This window comes from Eleginops maclovinus, chromosome 10 (assembly GCF_036324505.1).
Source record: "Eleginops maclovinus isolate JMC-PN-2008 ecotype Puerto Natales chromosome 10, JC_Emac_rtc_rv5, whole genome shotgun sequence".
NCBI lineage: Eukaryota > Metazoa > Chordata > Actinopteri > Perciformes > Eleginopidae > Eleginops > Eleginops maclovinus.
The window spans coordinates 2,133,113-2,160,942 of NC_086358.1; the positions used below are offsets into that span (position 1 = coordinate 2,133,113).

Genomic DNA, 27,830 nt, shown 5'->3' on the forward strand with positions numbered 1-27,830 from the left:
GGTTAAGTCCCGCCTCTGTGACGTGAATGCCGCGTCGTGATTGGTTCAAATGTTTTGGACGCCACATCCGCCTGTATGAGGACGATGATTGGCCGACACGTGAATCCAGCTTCATTTTATCAATCAACACCGTAAAACGTGATGGAAATCCACATTAAAACACTACAGAAATAGGGATAGGAGATGTGTCTTTTTCACAAAGGCATGAAACCCAAAGCTATAATCTTAAACAATTTATTATTAACAGATCCACAATCGCAAAAAGCTCCCAAATGACATGCCAGTTTGGTTCATTGACTTCACCCTGTTGTAACAACAAGCCGTCAAAACGGGGTTTTCTATACAGTGCTCTAGTGACCTCTAGTGGATCCAACCTAAAAGAGGAAAAGGAAGAAACAACACAAACAAAAACAGTGCTCGGGATTGTGTACGACTCGAGTCTGGTCTTGGGGGGCATGTCCATGGATGATTTCTAAATGCTAACCAAGAGGAGTGAGAGGGGAGCGATCACTGCAGTACATCAGGTTTTAATCCTTGTCACGTTTTTACCCCTCTTTTTTTTTTTACGGCCGTCATGCAGCAGAACCGGTACAAACAGTGAAATTATTCACACATATGTTTGGAACAAATAAGTCCAGTCTTTATTATTGTGGTTTCTGTTAAGTGGCGCTCGGACCTGAACATTGATAAATAAAACACTGACAAAATTGTAATCTCTTTTTTTTTTGTTGTTCCTCGTAAAGGACAATTTGCTATCCTGTGAAGAAAGAAATAACCAAATTTAAATCGTCATCATCATCATCATCATCATCATCATTTCACACAATTAGATTTTCTTGACCAATGTCCTTTATGCTGTAGAATGTTTGTTTGTTTTTCCTCCTTAAAAAAAATCCAACTCCTCCCAGGGCAGAACGTGTTGGCTGGTAGCTGCTGCAGCGTTCTCCTCCCAAACCCCCCTCCCGCCCCCCCCATCCGAGGATCCTCAGGAATAACTGGACGTTTTGCTACCAACATCGTCCTCCTGCGATCCCATACTCTGAAACACAGACAAGTGTCACATGAGGAACGCTACCTGACCGGAAAACAACTTGGAAAACTGGTTCCTGCCGTGTTCAACAAAGGAAGATATTTGTGTTTGTTTTAGAGCGTAGTAGTAACATCTGCGGGTAGCTTTGCAGAGAAAACCCACTGCTGATCTTTGAATATTGAACAAAAGTCCAGATTTGAGGGAGCTTTATATCTTACTCAAATCATTTATTACGTATTAAAGCTCCTTGAAACATTTAGAGTGTTTACTATGCATATGAGGAAAGGTATATATATATGTTTGTGCTTAAACAATAGAGACTCATAAAAAGCTCAAGAGGAAAGATATGCATGTTCTGATTGAAGGAGTGCTGTCCCCTTAAGACTCCAGAGCAACATGTAATAGTTAAAGCGATATGATTGGCTCACCTTCTGCACAAATTGTGGGTTTACTGTGATTTCCTGATCCATAGACTTTAGTTTCTCATCCAGCTCTATACATTTCAACATCTGCCAGGAGACAAAACGCTTTGATTAAACAGTAGTTTCCACCACACATATTTACAGAACATCAAAGTCATATGTCATGAAAGAAAAGAGGAAAACAGCGTTGGACATCCTCACCTCTTGGTCAATTTTGTGGAGCATTGCTGGGTTGTTGTATTTCTCTGGGTTGTCGTGGAAGCAGACCATGCCGTCCTTTTGGTTAATGCTAGCGTAGATCTCACCGTCTTCAATCTGCACAGGAGAGGAAGAGGAACAACTTAACTCAGATTATCAAGTGCAGATCAAGAGGAAAGTGCTGCTGGATAGAAAATCAGATGCGAGACTTATTAAATACCAACCCATAAAAGGCAGGAATCATTCTGCAGCTATGATCCGATCACGGATACACATGTCATCTGGATATTTTGCACAGGTGACATGTGAAGGACAGGCTTTCCATGCTTCAGTTACTCTGATCTACTCACCATGTGTAAGACGTATTTCTCGGCCTCCAGCGGGCCGGACAGCTGCACTCTGCTCGCCATGTCTTGCAAAGACAGCGTCAGAAAGGTCTGCAGGAGGGGCATAAACACAAAGTTAAAAGAGGTTACAATTTATAATTTAATGCATGTAAATATAAAGCAATGTTCCCTGCAAGGTTACAACATGCTTTTCAGGAGAGAAACATTAGATTAGACTGAAGCTACAGCTGTGTGGTCATGTGGAGTTACTTTGAGCTTTGCTGTGTCAGTGGATTAGGTTTGTTTACATTGCTTGATTGAAAGCAGAGCTAACTGCAGCAAAGCAGCACAAAATCCAGGAAATAAACTAAATAGATCAAAGCTAAAATCAGGATATTAAAGGTTAAAAAGACACTTAAATATGTCTCCTCATGTCATGATGTAGACGTGTGGATAATGACAAATGTTCTGTACTCATACAGCTCTTCTGAATCCTCAAAGCTTCACATACTACGAGTCATTCACCCGTTCACACCTCATTTATGCAGAGCAGCACCACTTGCTCTAGGGAAGCTAACACTCACACACACACACTCAGACTCACTCACAGCTGACTTTTAGACATCTCATTTAAGTTACACATTTGGACACATTTCCAGATGTCTCCTCGGAGATTTACCTCGCCAGCAACGCTGAAACTAAAAGGCTTCAGAACTTGACTAAACTCAGTAAAAGCACTGCTTTCCTTTCAGACACTAAGGCTCTTTATTTAGCTTAATTCTCATCACCATGTCCTTCTCTGATCTGTCAACAATGCAAATCCTCAGCGTAAATGTAACTTAAATGTAATCCCAAAGCTCAGCAGTACAGTTCATAGCGTCCCCACGTGAAGAAGCGAGGATAAGACAAACTCCACCCTTGTTTTCTTGGATCACATGAGCGTGGAAGCCCCCCCACCTTGGTTAGCCTCTGGATGTTCTTCTTGTAGAGGGAGGAGAGGCACTGCTTGACCAGCCCCGTGTTGTTGTCTCTTGTGAACGTCTCGCTGTGTTTGTTGACGACGCCGCGCAGCTCCGCCGGGTTGTTGGTGGTGTAGACCTGAGCTAACTCGTGGTATGCATTGCTCAGGGGCTAAAGGGCAGCAAGGAGAGGAAAAACAAGAGAGGGGAAACAAATGACCTCATGGCATGACAGGAGTAGATCTATACTGGTTTCCACAAGGTGTTCACACTGCAGTCCCAGCTGATAACACATCCAGAGTTTAACAACACCACAAACAAGGCAACCGACAGGGCTCAAATGCTAACGCATTTCCAGGTTTCAGGACACATTCCTGCACCACTCTTTGATGTTGCTTGCATGAGCTCATGCTACCAATTCCCTCCCCGCCGTGTGTCCTCACCTTGATGAACCTCCCCACGATCTGAGATGTGTATTTGGGCAGTGGCTGCACTTTGCCGTGGAGAATGAGCGACACCAGGATGTATTTCTTATAGGCTTCCAACATGATGTGGCTCACTGCCATGGCTGGAGTGGTTATTGCCTGAGAGAGTGAGAAAATACATGAGTATCTGACTGTATAGAAGAGAAAAGTAGATTATTTTGCACTTTGAGGACATTAAAAAGACACATTCTGAGTATTTTAGGGGTGTTTCAGTACCTGTTCATAAAAATACAGTGCTCTTTCGAAGTTTTTGAGGCCCGTGTAGATCATGCCACCGTAGTAGTAGTAACATAAAAAGTGCTTTGCGTCGTACGCTCCGTTTTCCTTACAGATGTCCATCATGTCCAGCTCCAAGAAGGGCAGGGCGGGCTTGAAGCACTTTGCTAACAAGCACAGCTGCGAGGACACAGGATTAAAGAGAGGAGGACTTTTTAGGGACACACTGGGAAGAGACTGGGAATAAGACTGGGATTAAATAATTGAACACGAGGCCATTAAGGCTTCCACAGCGACTCACCTGACACAGGTCTGCGTGAACTGAGGTAAGTTGGTTTGTGTTCATCTGCATTTTGTCTATTGCCTGTTTTAGGACGACAACACCCCTCAATGGCTGTGAGAAGGAGCAAAACAACAACAACAACCAGTTAGTCATTCAGCCGAGACGTCCAAACACAATGCATGAAATATTTAGATCGAGACGAAAAAGGAACACATGCTACTGCTGGAAGGGGAGACTTCATTTGGGACGATTGTGTAAAATTAAACTCCATGCAGAAGAGCTGGTGTCCTTTAAAGCATACTGGGTGCAAGACCCACTTAAGCACGTGTTAATGTCAGAGACAAATGTTGAAATGAGGGTCACAAAGCTTTTGAAAACCAGTTATATGTACGCCCACTGTTGTTTGATATAGGTGGACTCTGGTTTTCTTTGCTATTCTTCTGTTATTAAGTGCTTAATTTCCTTAATTTCGACATGTGATGGAGCTGTAATAGAGCCTTTTAAAAACTACGGTAAGCTAGTGAGATGCTGGAGATCTTAAAGTTCAAATCACAAGGACATTTTGACCTTGTAGCCGTGGTTCACAACACTATTGCATCAATAAGTACGTAGTGGACCGAGCGAGGTGTCATTTGGATGAAATAACCTGCCATGACGCTGGAAGACACAATGAGACTTAACTAAAGCATCAGAACTGAGACACCTTGCAGACTTGGTGGCCTAGGAACTTAAGTGCATTGGATAAGCAGCCACTGTAAGGGGAATGTTAACAGAGACACGTGGCAGTAACGATCATGGAAAGCTAAGACATTAGAGAAAACACAGAAGACCAACACTAAGTCTCACCTGTTTCCGCTCTACGAGGGCGTTTGTCATCTGATGGCAGAGACCAGCAACTGTGAGAGGAAACACAAAGAAGAAGCTGTTCAATTATTGAGTTACCTTTTGTTTTTTGGAGGTTAAGCACTGCTCACACACACACGAGATGCATCAGCTAGCCTCTACTGGCACTTTAGGCTGCACTACATGTAATTGTAAGCCCAGTTCATATGCAGAGCTGGTCAGCGGACACAGGAAAAGTGTTCCAGTGTCTGATTTACAACTGAGGAAAGTACATGCATGAAAAATGGCTTGCATCATTTATAAGTGTACAGCTGACGACACAATGAACAGAGAGAGATCTGCACAGAAAACACCAGCAGGAAACAACCATTTAGTAGTGAGATTTTTGGTTAGTCTGGACTTACAAGTGTCTGTTGCATATCTAATGTGCTCCCCGTTGCAGGTACTGATGAAGAGCTGGACCTGGGAGAACAGCGTCTCAAAGTCAGGGATGTTTGGCATGGAGAACTTCACAAATCTGGAACAAAAGACAAGGTCAGTGAACCAAGGAGACGTACATACAGGCCATACACCTTCACTGGTAATGACAACACACTGGTGGGTTTATATGTCAGGTCATTTCCATTCGTAGAGAGTCAACTATATCATTCTTAAGTTGAGTTTTAAAGCGTTATGATGCAGAAGGGAATGTATATCATGACTCTCTCATCAAGTAAAACCAAAATACTTTATTCTGTGCGTTCCCCATTTATGTAAAGAGCAATAAAAATATCTTTGCTCATATTTGTTGATTCTTCAATGCAGCATTGGCCTTTTTGGATTTTCTAGGATGGATCACTTCCTTTTTTACAAATCTATCTCAGGCCTACATCATTTACTGTACGTGCAACAGGTAGCTGTCGGCTGCTTCCTGTCAACATCAGGTTTGCAACACGCAGCCCTTTATAAGAGTGAGAATTAGGAAATAGCACCCTTTATTCAAGATGCATTTACTTGATATCATATTTTGTTTGTGTAAAATAGTCGTGAAGTTTCGTTTTCCTTAACTCTCTTTCTCGTCCACTTCTACCCTATTCAACACAAAACGTACAATATGACCTTCAACAGATACAACAATAACAACTCTATTGGGAGCTCCATGAAGGCAGGAGTGTGGAGAATCGAAAGAAGTAAACTCAAAAAGGGAAACAAGAGTTTAAAAAAACAGCAGAAGACTTCAGGAGACACTGGGTAAGAGCTCTTAACACGGACGGTGTCAATCCTGGACAGAATTAGGATGGAGTAGGTTACTTACAGCACAGCCAGCACGCCTAGGGAGTGCTCCTGGATGTCCAGGGCTCCCAGCACCGTGTCCAGGTGGGAAAGGTTTTTGGCCAGCAGCTCCCCGCTCTTGTTGATCAACTCGCAGAGCTGAGTCATCTGGCCTGGAGGTGAAAGGGCAAAAAAATCAGGGGGAAATTAAAACACATTAGAAACATCTTGTATGCCATTTAGATCTTTGGAAGGACACATATCTCATATTTAAGACAGCTCACATCTTAATGGTAGATGTAAATCTAATTTGAGAATTGCTTTTGTAGGCAACTTGTCCTGTAATTAATTGACCACTAGGTTGTTAGTCTTAATTTCCTCATTGTTTTAATGGTGGGATTTGTGGTAACCTTGCAATTTAACCGTCTTCTTCCATCAATAGGCTGTTCTTTGCAAATATAGGAAACAAACTTAACCACAAAAATATTTACAATCATCCTAAATTAGCAATGTATGTCAATAAAAATCCGGTCAAGTGTCCTGTCAAGGCCTTGAATCAAGAAGCAAAGCAAGCGTGATTTGAACCAATAGAATTCGCTTATTCCGTCCGACAGCCAATCACGTGAGGCGAGGGCGGGACTACTGGTAGGCAGTGCTCAGATATTATTCCTTTAGCTCAAAAAGTAGGATTTAAGACATTTTGGTTGATAAACCACCACGCCTGCGGTTAACATAACGTTCCTGTGTACTAAAGCAGCTTGTGGTGGTCCTTTACGGTACTCTAGCAGCCGGAGAAAGTCATTTTTAACAGTCTGTTTACATGATAAGGCAAAAAGATAAAGCTATCGGCAAGGCATTGGATAGCTTATGCTAAGCTAACTATCTAATACTTTCCATTAAAATTAGTTTTAGCAAACATACCTTGAGCGGAGAGCTGCCGCACATTGTTCACAAACTGCTCCAAGGCTGAAGCCATTATTTCCTGGGTCCAAAGTGGAGGTAATTTGCACTGTTTTTCATTCAAACGTCAGAAACAACTCCGTACGGACTGAAGACAGGGGGCCGCCACTGAGGTCAAACTGTCGCGATGGTACAAAAACAGAACAGACTGCAACGAGATTTACGAAGCGAGCGTTGGATTCTTAAAGCGCCACACACACATGGTGTGCGGGAAATATGAAACATGATAACTGTCACTGTTTTCATATGTCTTTATTCTTTAGTTTTGCACATTTTAACTTATTGTGATTGTCTTATCGGTTAAGAGACTCCATTTGCTCGTTTCAGACTGCAGCACCAGCTTCCTTACGTTAGAAAAACATACAGGAACTGACGTATCATTTGGGTAGTGTATTCAACAAAGATGTTATAAGATGTAAGAGCTCCTGTCTCACTGGCATTACATCGTTCACATATACTTGACTCCACACCAAAGTGTTGTTGTCCTTAATAAAACATGAACATCACCTTTCATGTCTCTGTTGGTCTTTTGTTCGTGCAGATAAAATAAAGTCCCAACTCCAAGCTCCTTTATTTTATTGGTAACTGTTGAAAATCAATATATTGGGAAGATAATTCCTATTGAATTAAGTCAAGATTCAAAGGCTTTATTGTCATATGCACTGCAGCTACAGCTACAGATTTGGCAATGAAAAACTCCCAGGCTCCTCTAACAATGCAACATGATACATATAGCACGTAAAACAAATAAAACCAATAAAAATACTGAAAGAAATAACAGAATAGAAATAAAATAGTGCAATAGAATGTTAAATAGAACAACAATATCACCTATTCCAAGCAGAAGTGGCTATTATTGTCAATAAATATTCATTCAAGAAGTAAACTCCACTATATTACTATTAATAGTAGTATAGGTGGAGTACCATCAGTAGCATGAACAACCATGAACATTTTGGCACACCTACTACTTACACAACTGTAATTTATATACTACTATATGTATCTATACACTATCATATGTATTTATTTACGACTATTTGCATTCATACACTATCGTTTGTATTGATGTACAGTGGAACAGTCTAAATTATCTAGAACAGTTTACATTGAGTATTCTTGTGGTTCATGTCCTTTATATTGTTATTTTATTTGATCATATTTATAGTTTCTTTCACGTTTGAAGATTGTTAAATGTTAATGCCTGCACACTTTGCTGCTGCAGTAAAATGATTATGATGGTGAAAGGCTTTCCTTTAAACTTTAATGTCATTTTTGTGCATGTTTTCCATTTTTAAGACCCATTCCCTCCCCCGTGCAGAATAAGACAACAGTAATAGTACACCGTTTAAAATAATAAACACATTGTTAAAATATCTCATCATTATTGACAAATGTGAAATGTTTTAACTCTTTATTTTTTCACGTTATGTATATATTTTATAACTCCAAGTTGTGGCTTTACATCTGTAGGGTTAGGGTCTACACCAGACGAAATAGGAGTGAACCCTCTTGGTCTCCTAGCATATCTTTGATGCTGGTTCTTGTACAGATTGTTCTCCCCGCCGCCTTCCATCGTTTTCTGCTCAGGTAGCACCATCAGCTACATGTTTCACATTCTGTGGGTGTTTTTAGAAAGGTTATTATGAGTCGCTGCTGGCCTGCAAATACACAAACAAACAGCTCCCATTACACTGTCTGTGGCCACAGGCGTTTGACCCGCCAGCTGTCTTAGCTGGCTATAAACGAGACGCACAGAATGATCAAAGATAAGCTGGCAGTAAAATCAAATCCCCTTAAGACAGAAAACAACTCAATCACGTGGTGAAAGCTTATGTAACACCATCCACTCATTTTACTCGTTAACAATGTTACTACTTTCTACCACCCGCCTACTCGGAAGAGGAAAAACGTTGCTCCGTGATCCGGTTAGGAGGATTTCCGTCAACATGTCCTCCGGTAAGAGGCTCCGGGTTCTGGTGGACATGGACGGGGTTCTGGCGGACTTCGAGGGCGGGTTCCTGAAGAAGTACCGAGCCAGATACCCGGAGGACCCCTTCATCACCCTGCAGGACAGGAGAGGTTTCTGGGTGTCCACACAGTACGGGCAGCTGCGGAGTGATCTGTGTGTAAGTGACGTGTAATGATATTGTTTTGGAGCACTTTCCATGAGTTGGGTCCCCAGTAACATAGTTAATTAAAACCAGAACATATCCCATTTATACACTATTAGAATCAAACGTGGCAGCTGCAGAGTTGCCTGTATGTCAGTGAGATGTAAACAGTGGTGTGATGTATTAAATTACTCAATTACTCTACTTTAAAGAGTCCTCTCCTGCTGATGTTCAGGTGTATATCAGTATGTAGTGTCTCTACTTTAAAGAGTCCTCTCCTGCTGATGTTCAGGTGTATATCAGTATGTAGTGTCTGTACTTTAAAGAGTCCTCTCCTGCTGATGTTCAGGTGTATATCAGTATGTAGTGTCTCTACTTTAAAGAGTCCTCTCCTGCTGATGTTCAGGTGTATATCAGTATGTAGTGTCTCTACTTTAAAGAGTCCTCTCCTGCTGATGTTCAGGTGTATATCAGTATGTAGTGTCTCTACTTTAAAGAGTCCTCTCCTGCTGATGTTCAGGTGTATATCAGTATGTAGTGTCTCTACTTTAAAGAGTCCTCTCCTGCTGATGTTCAGGTGTATATCAGTATGTAGTGTCTCTACTTTAAAGAGTCCTCTCCTGCTGATGTTCAGGTGTATATCAGTATGTAGTGTCTCTACTTTAAAGAGTCCTCTCCTGCTGATGTTCAGGTGTATATCAGTATGTAGAGTCTCTACTTTAAAGAGTCCTCTCCTGCTGATGTTCAGGTGTATATCAGTATGTAGAGTCTCTACTTTAAAGAGTCCTCTCCTGCTGATGTTCAGGTGTATATCAGTATGTAGAGTCTCTACTTTAAAGAGTCCTCTCCTGCTGATGTTCAGGTGTATATCAGTATGTAGTGTCTCTACTTTAAAGAGTCCTCTCCTGCTGATGTTCAGGTGTATATCAGTATGTAGTGTCTCTTTATGTTTCTCATACTGCCTGTGCTGGAGCTCCTCTTTTCATCCTCTGTCTGAAACCAGAGCAGCTCTGATTGGTTAGCTGAGGTATGTTAATACCTCATCGTGTTCCCACACACTTAAATAATATTTAACCCTGCATGTTAAAGGGTATTGTCAAAGTTTGCAGACCCTGAATGACCTTCCTCACATGTACAAGGTCAGGTCTTTTTGAAAAAGCAACCCAGAGTAATGAGTGGTAATTGCATAATACCTTACCCTGATACCAGGTTTTACTCTAAACCGGGTAACAGGGTCTCTGCTCCCTCTTACTGGGGGCGTTCTCAGGTGTCTGGTCAGACGGCAGAGACAGCTTATGGGCGTCAGAATTGATATATTTTATACAACACCAGCGCCACAGTATTGTCCTCATACTATATTTCTTTAGAAAAACCCATGAATACAAACCTACATTTTAAAAGGACAATAAAAAGTGTTACGACAGCAGGAACGGGGTCAGGGTCCACTCCGAGCGTAACAGAAGGAATCGAACGCAATGTTTCTCAGATCGGTCGTCGTTGAACCGTCAGTGGAGCTGTGCAGCAACAGCAGCAGCGGCTCTCCCATTCACTGAAGTGTCTCTCTCACCTGCACAAATTGCTTTTCAACAATCTCCTGTCAGGGAACACGTGCCCGCCCCTCACGTGGACACACACTGTACGCTCGCCTTATCACTGATTGTGTGTGTGTGTTTGACTGCAGGAGAAAGCCATCAGTATCTGGGAGTCCAAGGACTTCTTCATGGAGCTGGAGCCGCTGCCGGGGGGGGTCGAGGCGGTCCGGGAGATGGCCCAGATGGAGAAGTAGGTTTTATCAAGTAGTTCTCTAAGACTTAAAGTCCATTGAAAGAGCTTTAAGCATTAAAACTAGAGGGGAAATAAAGAGGTGAAAAACTGAATTCTAAAGAAATATACATTAATTTTAATACTCTTTATTTATTGACTTAATATGTCCATATATGTTCTTATGTTGCAGTTTTCTAGTTCATGAAGTAGAATAAAAGAGCATTAGGCTTACAAATAAATCCTGACTACAATTTTAATTAAGAGGTAAAAATGAAACACCAAATTATGGGTTGCATTTACACTCACTCATCATTTCAAATGTTCACTAAAAAATGTTGTACTCTTTATTTCTGCACGCATTATAATTAAAACAAGACAAAGGAATCTGCTTATCGGGAGCCTAAAATGCAAAAGCAATTCCCTATTTAGAAACGGGAAAGGAACAAGAAAAATAATTATACCTACAGTAAAAATATATATTTAAAAAAACATATATATAAAAATATACATATGAGTTAAGGGGGATAATAATAACAATAACATATTTCCATGATTTGTATGCATTTTGAAGCCACAAAGACAGAAGAATCATCCATATTATATAAACAGCTGATGGGACACCTAGTTTGTACTTGTGTTGCATCAATATGTCATTTCTTGTTGAAAATGATCCCTAATTATTATGTTTCTGAGTCAGACACTGAGGTATAGGGCTGCAGTATTTGGAATAAATGGATATAAGTATTTTTATTAAGTCTGTAAAATACAGATTGAGCTCGAGGCCGTCCCTGCAGCTCCACCCTACTATAATGCAGATATGCTCACATAGTTTGCCTCCAGTTAAAGACGGTGAATGCTGGATACGAGTAGCTTCAGTCCTGCAGGAGTCGTGACCCTAACTGCACGGTGCCCTGGTTCTGCTTCAGATAATCTGATCACAGACTCTTTGATTCATTTAAGTGTAAAGTGAGTTAACCTGGAGGACGCTGTGATCGCCTGATGCATTCTCAGAAAACACACAACGGGCCGAAAATAACCCTCGTACTGTCGGGACAGTACACCCCGTCATGTAGACACAGTTTGAAGTGTGTGGTTTTAACTTCCCCCCTCTGCTTCCTCTCTGCAGCACAGATGTCTTTCTTTGCACCAGCCCTATAAACCACATCCAGCACTGTCCCTATGAGAAGGTGAGCATCTGCAAAACAACAATCACCCTGTCCCCCGTTGGAAATGACTCTCAATAACTGTGTGTGTGTGTGTGTGTGTGTGTGTGTGTGTGTGTGTGTGTGTGTGTGTGTGTGTGTGTGTGTGTGTGTGTGTGTGTGTGTGTGTGTGTGTGTGTGTGTGTGTGTGTGTGTGTGTGTGTGTGTGTGTGTGTGTGTGTGTGTGTGTGTGTGTGTGTGTGTGTGTGTGTGTCCAGTATGCCTGGGTGGAGAAGCACTTTGGTCACGACTTTCTGGAGCAGGTCATCCTGACCAGAGACAAGACGGTGATCAGCGGAGACATCCTCATCGACGACAAGCCCGATATACTAGGTGAGGACAGGGGATAGATTATAGATTTGTTTATCTAATTGTCGTTGTAAATGTGTTATTGTTTATCTAGACACCATGTGGTAAATAAAGGGGAGACCGGGGGGAAATTGCCATCTCAAAATGTACTGAAAATGCAAAAATAATGCAGTATTTTATTTAATAACAGCAAACTAGTTCAACTGTTTGCATTAGACTGACATGTTTTATTAACTGTATGAAGTAAAGTTGATTATAAATATGAGGAAAGGTTTTAATAAGTGTGACAGATATGCAGGTGACCTGCTTTGACCTCTTAAAGAACCAAAATCGTGAAAAATCTAATGATACGCGATCCAATACCCGATAGTACGCATGTTTGGGAGCACATGCATTGTGTATCCCCTGAGAATGAAGTAATCTTAATTAATTAAATGACAAAGAGACATTAGGTATTGTACTTAGGGCTGAAACCAATGTCTGGTTTTTACATTTGACGCATCCAATTAGGGTTTTTAACAAAGCTTTGACTCATATTTTAAGATGTCATTGCGTCAAAAAATCCCTTAATTTAAATAATTTGTTTCATTTCTTGTTTTGAACTAAATCATCTTCTTCAAGTTGCTGAAGTACTATTTGACTTCTGCTTTTCTTAGGAGAGATTTGAGCAAACAGAGATATTGACTGACTGAGTTTTAATCCGATTAAATTGGACAAACTTTTTATTTATCCCAATTTCTGGTATTTTTTGTCACAGCAGCTCCTGTTACAAATACTATAAATACAACTAGAACATTTAATATATACATATAGACAGTAGGAAAGATATAAAGAGTATCTAAAAGGACCTATTTTATTAATAATAGCATTCAAATTGACAGCTTTCAGCATGAATGAATGTGTTTCAAAGACAGAAGGATTAAATTAATGTGATTTCCTGAGCCGCTCGTGTGACGGCATGCGGGTGTTTTAATTATTTACACCATCCTCCTCACATCCTCATCGACACGTTATCAGGCAGCTGCTTCAGCGCCTGTTAGTCAGATTCTGCTGCAGCTGCGAGGAGTTTAGGCTCAAATAAAATAACCATGCGTAAAAAAATGTGTGTGTGTGTGTGTGTGTGTGTGTGTGTGTGTGTGTCAGTCAGTCACCTAACCGTATGTGTCTCCTGACAGGTGTGGAGCCCGCACCGACGTGGGAGCACATCCTGTTCACCGCCTGCCACAACAAGCACCTGTCCCTCAGCCCCCCCCAGAGGAGACTCCTTTCGTGGGCCGACGACTGGAAGGCCATCCTGGACAGCAGGAGGCAGTGAGGAACTCCATTACCCAGGATCCCCAGCCGTTTACTTTCCTCGTTAGCTACAGATGTGGGGATGAAATCACCGCTGAGGCTCAAGGGAACACCGTCTCGTGGAAGTAACTGAAAAAATAATAATGATGAAAGAGCCAAATGAACACCTGTACACACTCGTTGGATGTTTTACTCAGATAGGAACTACATTACCCAGAATCCTTCATCAATAGTGACCGATTTGGGGACGAAATCATCGCTCAGGCTCGAGGGAACGCTGTCTTGCACAATTACCTCTGAAAAAAAATGGTTAATTAGACATTAATACACATGTTGGATGTTTTACACACAGTGAGGAACTACATTACCCAGAAGCCCCAGCAGTTGACTACTTCATTAGGGACAGATTTGGGATGAAATCATCACTGGTTCTCGAGGGAACGCTGTCTCACTGAATTAACTAAGGCTTAACAGACATTATACTCATGCTGGATGTTTTCACACCTGTTGCACTCAGAGGACATGTTATCGTTAGACCACAGGGGGGCACTCTGAGACCGTGTGTGTGAGCAAACTGTGACACGGTCCGTCTAACAGGGCAGCTTGAACCCACTGTGAGCTGCCTTTTGGCCATTATTTTATGCCGTTCATCTACTGTCTTCTTTACAAAAGGCTCATCAGGAGTGTGTGTTATTAGCGAGGCACAGGACACTCCACTACACACTCACAGTCTCCACGAGTCGTAGGCACTGAGCCAGATTACTTCACTGTCACAAAGCACATACATGTTGTTCTTATTTCGTATGTACTCGGTACACAATCATCTATGCATCATGAATGAAACATAGTATATGCATGTTGCCAAAAACCATCACACATGTTGAGTATGTTGGAAATATTACAGAAAGGAACGGTTTATTGGAAAGTTGGGGGAGATTTTATTTAAAAAAGTGAATAAAAGACGTATTTCAGAATGAACCAAAATGTAAAGGAAAAATGTTTTGTGTGTATTTTTTTACATGCTCTACTTTCACACAGCCAGTAAATATATTTTGCACACACTTTATTCGATTCATTTCTGGTCCAAACTTAAGAATTTGAGTCATTTTCATGATCAAACCTTGCTTATTCGCCCGTCTAGATACCATGCAAGCCTCTTTGCAAAGATTTGACTTGCATAATTACTCACCATCTAGACCACGCTTATGCCACAGAGCCTGCAATATACTGCCTGCGTACTTCACCTTATGTTCACTGCTCCTATTGTTAATGATCTTAGGAGACCTGTTGGATATTTGCAGCTATTGGAGCCACTTTCTGCACTGATTTTTGGGGCCTAAATGAAGCTTCCTGTCACACACACACACTCCTCAGCAGGAGCATTTTCCACTTTTTTCAGCATTGATTACATCCAACGCTTTACTTCCTCCACGTTAAACTCTGATAAACACACAGATGAAGTGCTTTCTTCGTACGGCTGAACTTTGAGCACTTAGAGCTGCTTTTCCTACTGGATATACACTAAAACGAGAAGGAAATAGGACCTTAAATGACCAGAATCCATTTATTTATGAAGCACTAATTGATTTATGCCATTTTCAATTTGATCCTCTTCTTTTGCCAATTCATTTCTTCATATTGATCATTATTTAGTTATTTTTGTAGCTTGTTTCCATCAGCATAATGCCCCAGATTTAAAAGAAAACAGAGTGCTATCTCCACATTTGTGACTCAAAAACAACAAATAATAATAAACCCAAATTGTTTTGACGCCACAAAAGTGCATTTGTCTTTTTAGCTAAGAAAACAAACAGTCTGAGGATCATTTAGCCATTAAATATTTCAGAAAACACCTTTTAATGGGTCATTTTATTATTGATAATGGTCAATTAAGACCTACTCTACATCTGAATCCACTCTGGGTATTCCTGGCTGGTCCTAATGTGTTTTATTGTCAGTGATGAATGCTAATGTACTAATGTGCGTAGCGCTGACTGCTGTTTCTCTGCCTCGTCCAAAATGCTATATTTCTGTCCACGAGTTATTACTTTTACTCGCTTCACACAAACAAAGAGATGAATAAAGGAGGACCAAAGTGCTTCTAGTGCTCTTTTTCTTGGGTCAAACGTCACAAGAACTCACAAAAACTGCTTTTGTCAGAGGTTTGGAAACTCCGGTCTCCTGATGATACGTGAACCTGATGAACCGCCTCTTTGTTTGTGTCTCTGTGGATCTATCAGAGGAGAAAGAGAACTTTTGTTTAGCCCGTCCTCCGTCTACTCTCAGGATGGACATGATATTTAAAGAAATGCTCGATATCAAACGCATAGATGTCCATCACTTCATGCATGATGGTGTTTGCAGCCAACTCTATACAGTCCCAATAAATCTCACTGCTGGAGGAGACTAAAAACCGTATCATAAAATCTCAGATCAGAATCAGAATACTTCATTTATCCCGGGGGAAAGAGGGTTTTGTGCCGATTACTCCAATTAAGGATCAAATCAAATAACTAGACATAATTCAGCTTTATTGTAGACAATGTACAAATGTAGTTAGCATCAAACCAGCTGTCAATGAAAGAACATTAAAAAAAAACACCAAGTATTTAAGAAGAAATTACAGCAAGAGTTTGTTTTACATACACAATCTCTAAATCTACCAAACTTAATATTGCATTGAATCAGATTTTATCGCCAAGTAGGTTAACAGAAACTGGAAATTGTGCAGTAGTGCATACATAAGCACGGTTAAAGAAGATGAAAGGTGAGAAAAACGAGCAAAACATAAAGTAAAAACCATTGAAGTTAAGATATAGAAACTTTATTTACATGAAGTCTGGATGCACTAACAAACTGCAGTGTATGAAATGATATGTGCAGTATTGTTACGGTAGCTTGTGTTCAAATGTGCACATATTTGGAGGGTTTTGCAGAACTTCAAATACTTAAATGAAATAAATAGATATTGTTTGCATTAGTGAAATGCATGCAGTCTAAAGAGGGGCTGAGGCAGTGGGGGTCCCGGGCCTCGTTAGTGATAAATGCATAGAAGTACAGTGTAATGTCGACATGCTTATTGGTCAGGGAGGGAATCATACCCAGCGAGCCTCAGAGGAAAGACAGTAAAAGGTTTTTACTTCAGAAACAAAGTCATAACAAATATAGAAATACAGAAGAAGTGTGTATACGTACACTCAAATATCAGAGCACTAGATGTGCAAGGCTCACAGTATTATGAACGACTCACGTGCATTCATGTGATCAACAGTCTGAGGGGTTAAAGACCCTCCCTGAATACTTAGATAAAGCAGTTTACATGGCTGTACTTTCTTTGGCATGAAAACCCTGTAACGTTCAAGCTGTCGCTGCAGCAGGTTGGCAACGTGACTGGTCAGATCCTTTGTCGGCGGCCCTGCGTCAGAGTAACACATGCTTTTAGCAACCGCGTTAATTGTGAGAGGGAAAGTGTAGTGACGTGGTATAAGGAGCTGTTTCTGTGTCCTGTGTAAAGAAAATCAGGGATTTGTTTGATGTCTTATAACACATTTAGGTTGTAAGGGAGGTGTTGATGCTGCTTGTGGTGAGAAAAAGCAACAGATACAAAAGTGGATCATGTTTTATAAAGCTGCTGTATTTGTTCAGGAAAGGAAGGAAAGGAAAGCGCCGGCAAGCCGGACTCTAACCTTCCAAGAATGAAATTGTCTACCTAATTCAGGAACTGAGATTTAAATAAAGATAAAGAGAGGAAATGAGTTGTGTGATGCATCCTCAGACCTTGAGAGGAAGCCAGAAGATCTTGATGGTTCACAACAGAACAGGTAGCAAACACAAGCTTTCACAGAACAAATCAATAAAAGAAACACACATTAACACACACTGCTCTTATGCACAAACACATCAGGCAGATAAGGAGTCGAACGCTAGAGAATAAAAGTATGTTTTGAGCCTGCAACATAGGAGGGGCCCTGCCATGTTAGGGCTTTATACACACACAGGTTACAGTAGGGTCACATACTCTTACTTAGCTTCTGTACGGGCCTTAAGCTGCATGACAAAAGTACTCATTCTACCCAAACCATGAGTGTTCCCTAAACCTAACCAAGTAGTTTTGTTTAAATTCACAATTGGTGCACCCATACACATCGAAAACTATGCTCAAGGAGTACACAGTTCATCAAAGAGTAGAACCAAGTGTTAGTTTGGGGGTTAGACGGTAGGTTATTGAACTGGTGCACATTAAAGTCACACCTCTGCTTCCTCTGCACACTTCCTACCATCCAACGAGGTCTTTAAGAAGCGCATATACAACTCCTGTGGAGGAACTCATTAGTTCCGTTGATCGCCCCGTGTTGTTGTTGTTAGCATGGATGTTACATGACGAGGAACCATTGCACAAACACTGCATCAGCCATATTTCTGTCAATGAATGCCTCGTGTGTGTGTGTGTGTGTGTGTGTTGCTGCAGCAGCTACTGGTAAACCACACGCAGAAATGATTTATTAAAGAATCCCAAAAGCTTAAAGATGCTAGCTCTATCTTCCATTTGATGTTTGCACCATTTAGAAGTGATAACATCAGGTCCTTTGACACAATTCTGTGACTCAATGGCATGCACTCACCATTCAGAGTGCCTGTGTGAATGGGACCGGATGTGTGGATACTGATCATCTCACAGCGTTGGGTCCTGGGTTCATTCAAGCCCTTAAAAAACAACCACTCAGATTGTTACCTCAGCGTGTCACTGTGTCTCTGCTGTGCTGCTCAACTGAGCTGAGTAATTTCAGAGTTGTGTTTTGTTGAATGGAACAAAACCTTCCCTGCATGTCATTCATCGATTTATCTACATCCAGCCTTTTGAACGACTCAAAGCGACTAGAGGTCATGCTGACGCGTCTTAGCAAAGGTCAGAGAGACGCTATGAAGTGACGGTCAACAATGAGAGAGTAAGACGGATAAAAGGCGGTTTATTTTTTAGTACTTTTCACACTGTGAGCTACTTGGTGTTTTGACAGCCATTAAGGAAAGAGAGGATCTATTTCCAAATCTAAAAACGAGACTTTGGCCGGAAGAGGCCATCTTCTGGGGAAAACCTACAATATCTAACTAGCAAGCAGTTTGTTGAGGTAAATACAGGCAGCTGATCTGCAGAGGTTAGGGTCAGGGTTAACCAAGTAGATTTACTTTACTGTACTGTGTACTTTTACTCCACTACATATATTTAGTTGCTAGGCAGATTAGGATTAATGATGGTAAATATAATCTCCCTTAAATCAGACTGTAGTTCACCTGCAGTAAATCCAGCAGCTACCCTGCAGTATACAAAGCCATTCAAACTAGCTGCACCTTTACCAGCTCTGAGAACACTTTAATGATCAATCATTATAAAACATATCAGAGATATTATTCTGAAATGGACCAATCAGACAATGACTACTTTTACTGTCGCTACTTTAAGTACATTTAGAGGAGAGTACTTTCTACTTTCACTGGAGGAACATTTAGAATACTTTTACTGTGACAGAGTATTCCTACACTCTGGTACTTCTACTTTACTCAAGTACAAGACCTGAGTACTTCTACTTTACTCAAGTATAAGATCTGAGTACTTCTACTTTACTCAAATACAAGATCTGAGTACTTCTACTTTACTCAAGTACAAGATCTGAGTACTTCTACTTTTACTCAAGTACAAGATCTGAGTACTTCTACTTTACTCAAGTACAAGATCTGAGTACTTCTACTTTACTCAAGAACAAGATCTGAGTACTTCTACTTTACTCAAGTACAAGACCTGAGTACTTCTACTTTACTCAAGTACAAGACCTGAGTACTTCTACTTTACTCAAGTACAAGATCTGAGTACTTCTACTTTACTCAAGTACAAGATCTGAGTACTTCTACTTTACTCAAGTACAAGACCTGAGTACTTCTACTTTTACTCAAGTACAAGATCTGAGTACTTCTACTTTACTCAAGTACAAGATCTGAGTACTTCTACTTTACTCAAGTACAAGACCTGAGTACTTCTACTTTACTCAAGTACAAGACCTGAGTACTTCTACTTTTACTCAAGTACAAGATCTGAGTACTTCTACTTTACTCAAGTACAAGATCTGAGTACTTCTACTTTACTCAAGAACAAGATCTGAGTACTTCTACTTTACTCAAGTACAAGACCTGAGTACTTCTACTTTACTCAAGTACAAGACCTGAGTACTTCTACTTTACTCAAGTACAAGACCTGAGTACTTCTACTTTACTCAAGTACAAGACCTGAGTACTTCTACTTTACTCAAGTACAAGACCTGAGTACTTCTACTTTACTCAAGTACAAGACCTGAGTACTTCTACTTTACTCAAGTACAAGATCTGAGTACTTCTACTTTACTCAAGTACAAGACCTGAGTACTTCTACTTTACTCAAGTACAAGATCTGAGTACTTCTACTTTACTCAAGTACAAGATCTGAGTACTTCTACTTTACTCAAGTACAAGACCTGAGTACTTCTACTTTACTCAAGTACAAGACCTGAGTACTTCTTCCTCCTCTGCTAATCTGAGAGCTTCTGTAGAGTGGGTCCTGTCGTTCTGGGACATTTCATTCTTTTAATCTATCCACGTTTTGCAGTAGCCAACACAAGTGTTCACAAAACAGAATTGGATGGAATTATTGTTTTTGGCGGTCGACTGAAAAATATTGTTCAGCCAAGATTTCGTTGAATCAACATTTATTCAGTGTGGCTCCGATATCGAGCAGAAAAACAAACTGATGAGGACTGCTTCGTCTGAGAGTGTCTGTCTGTGTGTGTGTGTGTGTGTGTGTGTGTGTGTGTGTGTGTGTGTGTGTGTGTGTGTGTGTGTGTGTGTGTGTGTGTGTGTGTGTGTGTGTGTGTGTGTGTGTCTCTTTGTGTTTGTATATAAATTAAAAGGCTGTCGTCATCCTTCAGACACCCACACAGTGACTCACCTGTCGACAGTAAGACCCACTCACAGCTGATTTCTCCTGTATGTGTCACTTTACCTGGAGGCACAACAGTGTGTGGCTGTTTGTTTTGAAAGGCTACAGCAAAAGAAATAATCCCCTGAGGACTCGCAGGAATACTGCCGCTCTAATATGTATCCATTTACTTATATAAATTCAGTTTGATCCTTGTGTGGGTTAAGATGCCTCTGAATACAAACAAGACTCACATGCAACAACAGAAACGCTGTACTGCAAAGACACACAGCGAACCACAACACCATTCAGCCTGTTTATGTTTCTCTGTCAGCAGCATCACGGAGACTACAGGCCTGTGTTATCGTTTAGTCTCAGTGGAAGAAGTACTCAGAAGTTAAGTAAACATAGAAGTACTCAGAAGTTAAGTAAACAAAGAAGTACTCAGAAGTTAAGTAAACATAGAAGTACTCAGAAGTTAAGTAAACAAAGAAGTACTCAGAAGTTAAGTAAACATAGAAGTACTCAGAAGTTAAGTAAACAAAGAAGTACTCAGAAGTTAAGTAAACATAGAAGTACTCAGAAGTTAAGTAAACATAGAAGTACTCAGAAGTTAAGTAAACATAGAAGTACTCAGAAGTTAAGTAAACATAGAAGTACTCAGAAGTTAAGTAAACATAGAAGTACTCAGAAGTTAAGTAAACATAGAAGTACTCAGATCTTGAGTTAAAGTAGAAGTACTCAGGTCTTGTACTTGAGTAAAAGTAGAAGTACTCAGATCTTGTACTTGAGTAAAGTAGAAGTACTCAGGTCTTGTACTTGAGTAAAGTAGAAGTACTCAGGTCTTGTACTTGATTAAAGTAGAAGTACTCAGGTCTTGTACTTGAGTAAAGTAGAAGTACTCAGGTCTTGTACTTGAGTAAAGTAGAAGTACCAGAGTGTAGGAATACTCTGTCACAGTAAAAGTCCTGCATTCAAAATGTTCCTCCAGTGAAAGTATTTAAGGGCTGATTATATTTCACATCATTAATCCAAAACTGCCTAACAACTAAAGGTATGAAATAAATGTATTGGACTAAAAGTACATCATTAACTCTGAATTGTAGTGTAGAAGTACAGAGTAGCATAACATGGAAATATTCAAGTAAAGTACAAGTACCTCAAAATTGTACTTAAGCACAGCAACGTGTAAATGTACTGACAATCACTGGGAGAGGTGTCCAATATGCATCCTCTTGGAACTCCTTTTTGGACTCTTCCCACTCTGCCTCCACTATGTTTACATCACTCCATGATAGCAGTTTCAAGCTGAATCCTTGAAACCTAAACACAAAGTTCTCACTAATCAGCAACGGGTGCTTTTCACAAGAAAGCCAATCTGTCGAGACATCCTTGGAATAATGAAAACAGCCTTGTGAGGAATGCTCTGTTTGTCCATATTGAGCGAATGCGTCAGAGGGTGGAAGGAAATCCCAAAAGAGTAGTAGCAAGAATTCCTCTTTAAGATGAGCTCTGTAGTCTGAGGGGGTGCAGCCACATTGAGCCTTCGGAGGAAATCATCTGCAGAGTACAGTTCGTATTGTCTGTGGCGTGGACATATAACGTACACGATGTCCTCAGAAGCAAGGTGTGGGATCAGTGTTACAGATTGGAATCATCCCCGTGCTCCAGGAGGATTGGTTGTGTTTTGAGCGTGCATGTGCCAATGATGTACGCATGGCTGGATATAAGAGGAAGTACAGAAAGTGCAATAAAGCACAACGGGACGGGTCAGGTGGAGCTTTGTTTGCCCAGTTGTGTTTTTGTTCCTTCAGTCAGACGCTGTTCCGGATGGGATCATTGGCACATCTCAATTAATTAAAACTCAAAGGTTTTACAGCGTGCAATGTGCTTTTCACTTTCCCAGGTAAAGCAAACTTCCCTCATGGTTCATGACTGAAATGACTCATGCTTTACACAGGAGGGGCCAGTAGTAAACTGTGGGTCATATTTTGATGACAAACACTGGCCTCTTTAAAAACAAAGCACTGTGTTTTGATCGCTGCATTACCTCACATTTCATTTAGATGACACTTTTATCCAAAGCGAGTTAGAATAGGTGCAAAAGCAGGTATCCTGCAGGTGCGTTTCTAATCTAACCAGATGAAGTGCTACTGCATTAGCTTCACTCAAGCTACATCTTTGTGAGCGCTACGTGCAGCAGATACATTATTTAGCATTGTGGAGCGCCTCGTATTTTTGCAGGTTCACCCTTTGAATTAAAACAGCTTTCAATCAGAGCAGAACAAGACCTGATGCTATTTGCAAAAATTCCAATCGTCCAATTAAGAAATGGCCTTTTTTCGGTTGCTACGCTAACGTTAGCGGTTACGTGTGCTATTCCGACATATCTCTACTCCGACATTGACGTCTAATTGTCGGAGTGGCGGCATTTTAAACGTGCCACTACTCCGACAACATTTTTTCCATTGTCGGAGTAGTGGCACCTTACTTTTTTGTCAAACCTTCCGACATGGTGTAATTCGTATCTGTTTCAAGCACCCTGAGGAAGCTGGTGGAGACGTAGGCCTAGCCTTGGGACGAAACGGTGTTGGTTAAGGATCCACCTGGGAGAAGTCATCTCTGCAAGTGTGTGTGATGTGCTGGGAGGGTGACGGACGGTCTGCATTGATGGTGCGTTGGGTCTGCATAGCTCCACTTCAGTGGAAGCATTCGGAGCGGTAGTTGACACTGTCAGACACGCAAGGTCAAGGTTCAAGGTTTCAAGGTTTTATTGGTCATATGCACAGCATATACAACGTATATGTTGGCAATGAAAATCTTATATCCCATGCTCCTCCAACAACTCAACATACATGGTGCAAATAAGATAAATAAAATAGTGCAAAAAGAGTATAGATGTGTGTACTATAAACAGATGTGTATAATATATAGATATATATATATGTGTGTGTGTACTATAAACAGATGTGAGTAGACATTCACAGAGCTCAGGAGTTCAGCAGTCTTATAGCCTGTGGTATAAAACTGTCCCTGAGTCTGGTGGTCTTGGTCCGGATGCTGCGGTACCGTCTGCCAGACGGCAGCAGGCAGAACAGATTGTTGCTGGGGTGATGGGGGTCCTTTAATATCCTACCGGCCTTCTTCCTACACCACTGGGTGTAGAGGTCCTCCATGGATGGCAGCTCCGTCCTGGTGATGTGCCCCCCTCCTCCCTCATGGACGCTTCTGATAGCCCTCCCGAATCCACCGCCACTGCTCCTCCAAGTCTCTCCATCATCATCCCGTCAGCTCCGGCCTCCTGCTCCGCAGAATTGGGAGCAGCCTCGATGGCTTGCATAGCTTTAGCTTTCTTTGAGCGACTCCCTTGCAGATCGGATGCAGGGCGATCGGACAACAACGAAATTGAGTGCCAACCAGTCAGTGCGTCCATTACAACAACAGGCTATATTATATTATACAAAATAAACTGAATATGTTCAAAAGACACACAAACAGAAATGAAAGAAACACGATCCCCCAACTCGCCTGGGTAGACTGTCGGAAAGGTGGTACTAAAATTGTGTCGTAATAGAGGGTGCACCCCCTCGTTAGCAATGTCACGTTAGGTGAGATTCAAGTAATCAGAAGAACTGTAGCTTAAGGTACTTTCTAATATTAAAGTTTGCAAGCAGCTAGCTGTTAGCTTTGTTTTCTCCTGTGCTGTTTAAAGGAGTGAAGCTAATGTCATCGAGCTAGCAACAAGTTAAACAGTGTATGTTTAAACGCATTGTTTTGGTTCACTTGCTCGGCTCTTATAGTGTCATTTCCCACCACATATTGCTGTTGTTAGCACAAGAAAGAACACTATATGCTTCTTTCTCAGCCCCACATGGCTGATAAACACAGTTACCAACTAGCTAGTGGAGCATTAAGCATCTAAACATACAGACATTTCACTTATTAGCGAGTGGAGTCCAAAACCAAAGCTCAAAGAAAGGTTCTCTGTACTTAAATCCCTCATATTGATACAGAAAAACACCGTCACATGAATGATAATCATGCTCCATAACTCCTGGATGTGTAATAAGCAATAACAGTATCCACTGAATGTAGCTTTTATAGTTTCTGCTCTCAATATTAGACCAAAAGCTGAATAAGGCAGGTGTAAGTGAAGAGAGCATGAGTCTGTGCATGTGCAAGTTGTGTAAGGAAATATCCCAGATGCTCGTATGAAGTATCTGAGTCAACGGTTAGCATGTGTATGCCACTGGTGCTAGCGTGATTCACCCACTGACAGCTCTCCGCCAGTCTGTTGGGCTGGTTCACTGTCTCCCGTGCTTCAGTCATATATCCATGTGCCTCAGGGAACAGAACGCTGTGTTTTGCTGAGCTGTTGTTATGAGGGGAAGTCAAACACTGCAAGTAATTACTGAAAAAACACACACACACACACACACACACACACACACACACACACACACACACACACACACACACACACACACACACACACACACACACACACACACACACACACACACACACACACACACACACACACACACATAACCCTTACTGCCATCGTAGTAGGTTACACTGATAAGCTTTCCTGATTATCAGAGACACTGTGTAACCTTTTACACACAGGTTTCGTTCCCTCTGTTTTCATAGAAGTCTATAAGAAAATGTACCATCATTTTGACTTAATTTATCACCTGAGTAAACATTTTCATTATATTTGTATGGCCCCAATGACTCGTTTCAAGTCTGCTTGATGGTTATAATGGAGATCATGGTCCCATTGCAGAGGAAAATAGACTGTAAAGCAGGTTAGGCTTTACACATCTATTTCTTTTAGATGGAGCATTCATTGTAAGGTGAGTAAATCTGTAATTCACTGTCCCTTTTGCTCTTTTTCCACAAATGTATGAGCGAATTGAAGAGGGTTGAGATGATAATATCTGTCTCCAGAGAGACACGGGGTTACAGTATTTCTGTGAAACCATTATCTAGTCATGTCAGGCTTGCAGATAATGGGACCAGCTTTTCTTTTCAGAGGAAGACAATGAGATTCATATTAATCTCTGAGTGAAGTGCAGAGTTGACTCTGAAGCACTTAACGCTCACTGTCATGCACTAGCTTCACATCATTACTAATTATGCATAAGTCCTGCTCCGCTGACAATCCCTGGAAATGTAATTCACTTCCAAGTAAGGTTTGGAGATTTCTGCAGGGATGTAAAGAATAAAAAGTGCAGGGAAAATGGGTAGTGTGATCCTTCAATGATCCTGTTTTGACGGAGGTTGTTACATTGCTTTGCACACACTGACAATTGGAAAAAATAACATGCACATGATCCTGGGGCTGATAAGCTGCGTGGTACCATCGGCTAATCATGATTTATTGTGTGTTCAGTCAGTGTGGGAAGAACAGCGCTTCCTGTGTGTGTTTGTTTATGTCTCCCAGTGTGTGGGAAATGGAAAAGCAGGTACATTTCCACTGCAGCGGCGGAGGAGGAGGAGGAGGAGGAGGAGGACCACCCCATCACTGTGCCATTTATCTTCACCCAGGAACAGATATAGCCGTGGTGAGCTAACATCCCTGCAGAGAGCTGCTTCATTTCCAGGCACAGGAGCGAGCTTCTCCTTCTAATGGGTGGCAACATGACGATAACATAATGAAATCTGACAAATAATCACCAAACATGGGCTCACCAGCAACCAGTGCAATATGCAAAGGGTAGGGTTGAGTACGCTCTCTATGGATGGTCTAAAATAGGTTTCTAATAAAACCCTCAACTTCCCGTCACAAATCAGTCATCCAAAGAGTTCCTGTGTGTTTGTAAGCAAAGCAGTACATTTTCTGACCTGAAAACCAGAATGAAAGGCCTAAAAACCTTGTATTGCAGATTGAAACGTCCACGTCCACACACACACACACACACACACACACACACACACACACACACACACACACACACACACACACACACACACACACACACACACACACACACACACACACACACACACTTCTTTCATCACTGTGTGAAGCTACAATACTATGCATTCACAACAGGTAGGTTCGTGTTTACAGACCTTGTTGAAAAGCTGCAGTTTTGACAGTGGCAGTGCTCCTGAGCCAGTTTAGGGTAAAACGTGCAGAAAAAGCCACGTTGATACAAGTATTTCCTGTTAGTAGAAGAGTGAATCACTGTTTTGCTATAAATATTTCATATTTCTCTGTACATGACTTGATTGTTGAGCTGTTGATGGCAGTGGTCCTCTCCCAAGCTGCTCCCTGTATGACTCAACAGGCTGAATAAGAAGAAATATCAGTTTCCATCGTGTGCACCAAGAGCACGGATGTTTTCCACTGAATTCAAGAGGATAAATAATGCAGCAAGCTCAGAGGCAAAGGACACTTGGACTGCAGGAGCTGTGGAAATAGAGGATGACGCAAACAACACCACACGCGTCTTTACAGAAGCTTGCTGTGCATATGTGTGTGTGTGTGTGTGTGTGTGTGTGTGTGTGTGTGTGTGTGTGTGTGTGTGTGTGTGTGTGTCTGTGTGTGTGTGTGTGTGTGTGTGTGTGTGTGTGTGTGTGTGTGTGAAGAAAAGAAAGGATAAAGAAAGAGCAGCTGAATCCTGAATCCCTTCGTTGTAAAGTGAGAAAAAAGTGCTTAAATTTGGAAAAAAGACAGAGTTAATTAAAATATATCTCCTTTCTTTCCAGGAAACTAATCATTTTTGGTGTGAAGATGTCTGGTCCAAGCTTCACGGTGTTTAGGGGGTGGGTTTCGCTCAGACGTCCTGTTGATTTTAAACCTCAGGGGTATCATATGACCAGAAATAGCATCTTTGACTTCGTTTTTGGCCCACAATGTTTGTGTTGTCTGCTGCCCATGTGCAATAGCTACAGGGAAGCATTACACATGGTGGATATCACACTTCATTTTAGTTACTGTTGGGGGTGTTAGTCTTTTTCCTACGATGGCTATTTTAACCCACCTACTCATCCTGCATAGCGCATATTTCTGTGCCAGGAAACTTCACACATTGACGTCTTTGCCCAACAGATTGAGGCTGCCGCACAGAGGAAGGCTTACGGTGCGACGCCAAATATTGATGCCAAGTTTCACTTTGAAATGCATGAGTGTGTGTGTGTGTGTGGCAGTGTGTGCCACTTCCCCAGGCGGTATGTTAATCCTTACATGGCATTCCCTTCATTCCCCTGGTGAGTGGTTGTTT

General features: G+C 41.4%; 2 protein-coding genes and 1 long non-coding RNA gene across 3 annotated transcripts; 1 reads left to right on the forward strand and 2 right to left on the reverse strand.

Annotated features, from left to right (window-relative positions):
• Positions 1 to 218: 218 nt before the first annotated feature.
• Positions 219 to 7,252, reverse strand: cops3 (COP9 signalosome subunit 3). The gene is made up of 12 exons (XM_063893979.1): positions 6,935 to 7,252; positions 6,057 to 6,186; positions 5,167 to 5,279; positions 4,766 to 4,815; positions 3,938 to 4,030; positions 3,637 to 3,816; positions 3,379 to 3,519; positions 2,934 to 3,107; positions 2,001 to 2,087; positions 1,654 to 1,767; positions 1,459 to 1,539; positions 219 to 1,039 (listed from the first exon to the last, which is right to left on the reverse strand). Exons 1-12 carry the CDS (start codon positions 6,987 to 6,989, stop codon positions 986 to 988), a joined length of 1,272 nt encoding a protein of 423 aa, XP_063750049.1. The 5' UTR covers positions 6,990 to 7,252; the 3' UTR covers positions 219 to 985.
• A 1,118-nt stretch (positions 7,253 to 8,370) lies between these two features.
• LOC134871265 (uncharacterized) lies at positions 8,371 to 9,373 on the reverse strand. The gene is made up of 2 exons (XR_010166655.1): positions 8,866 to 9,373; positions 8,371 to 8,592 (listed from the first exon to the last, which is right to left on the reverse strand). It is a non-coding gene; the product is annotated as an uncharacterized LOC134871265 (long non-coding RNA).
• Positions 8,507 to 14,652, forward strand: LOC134871264 (5'(3')-deoxyribonucleotidase, mitochondrial-like). The gene is made up of 5 exons (XM_063893962.1): positions 8,507 to 9,102; positions 10,769 to 10,869; positions 11,978 to 12,038; positions 12,272 to 12,386; positions 13,538 to 14,652. Exons 1-5 carry the CDS (start codon positions 8,842 to 8,844, stop codon positions 13,675 to 13,677), a joined length of 678 nt encoding a protein of 225 aa, XP_063750032.1. The 5' UTR covers positions 8,507 to 8,841; the 3' UTR covers positions 13,678 to 14,652.
• Positions 14,653 to 27,830: the final 13,178 nt, after the last annotated feature.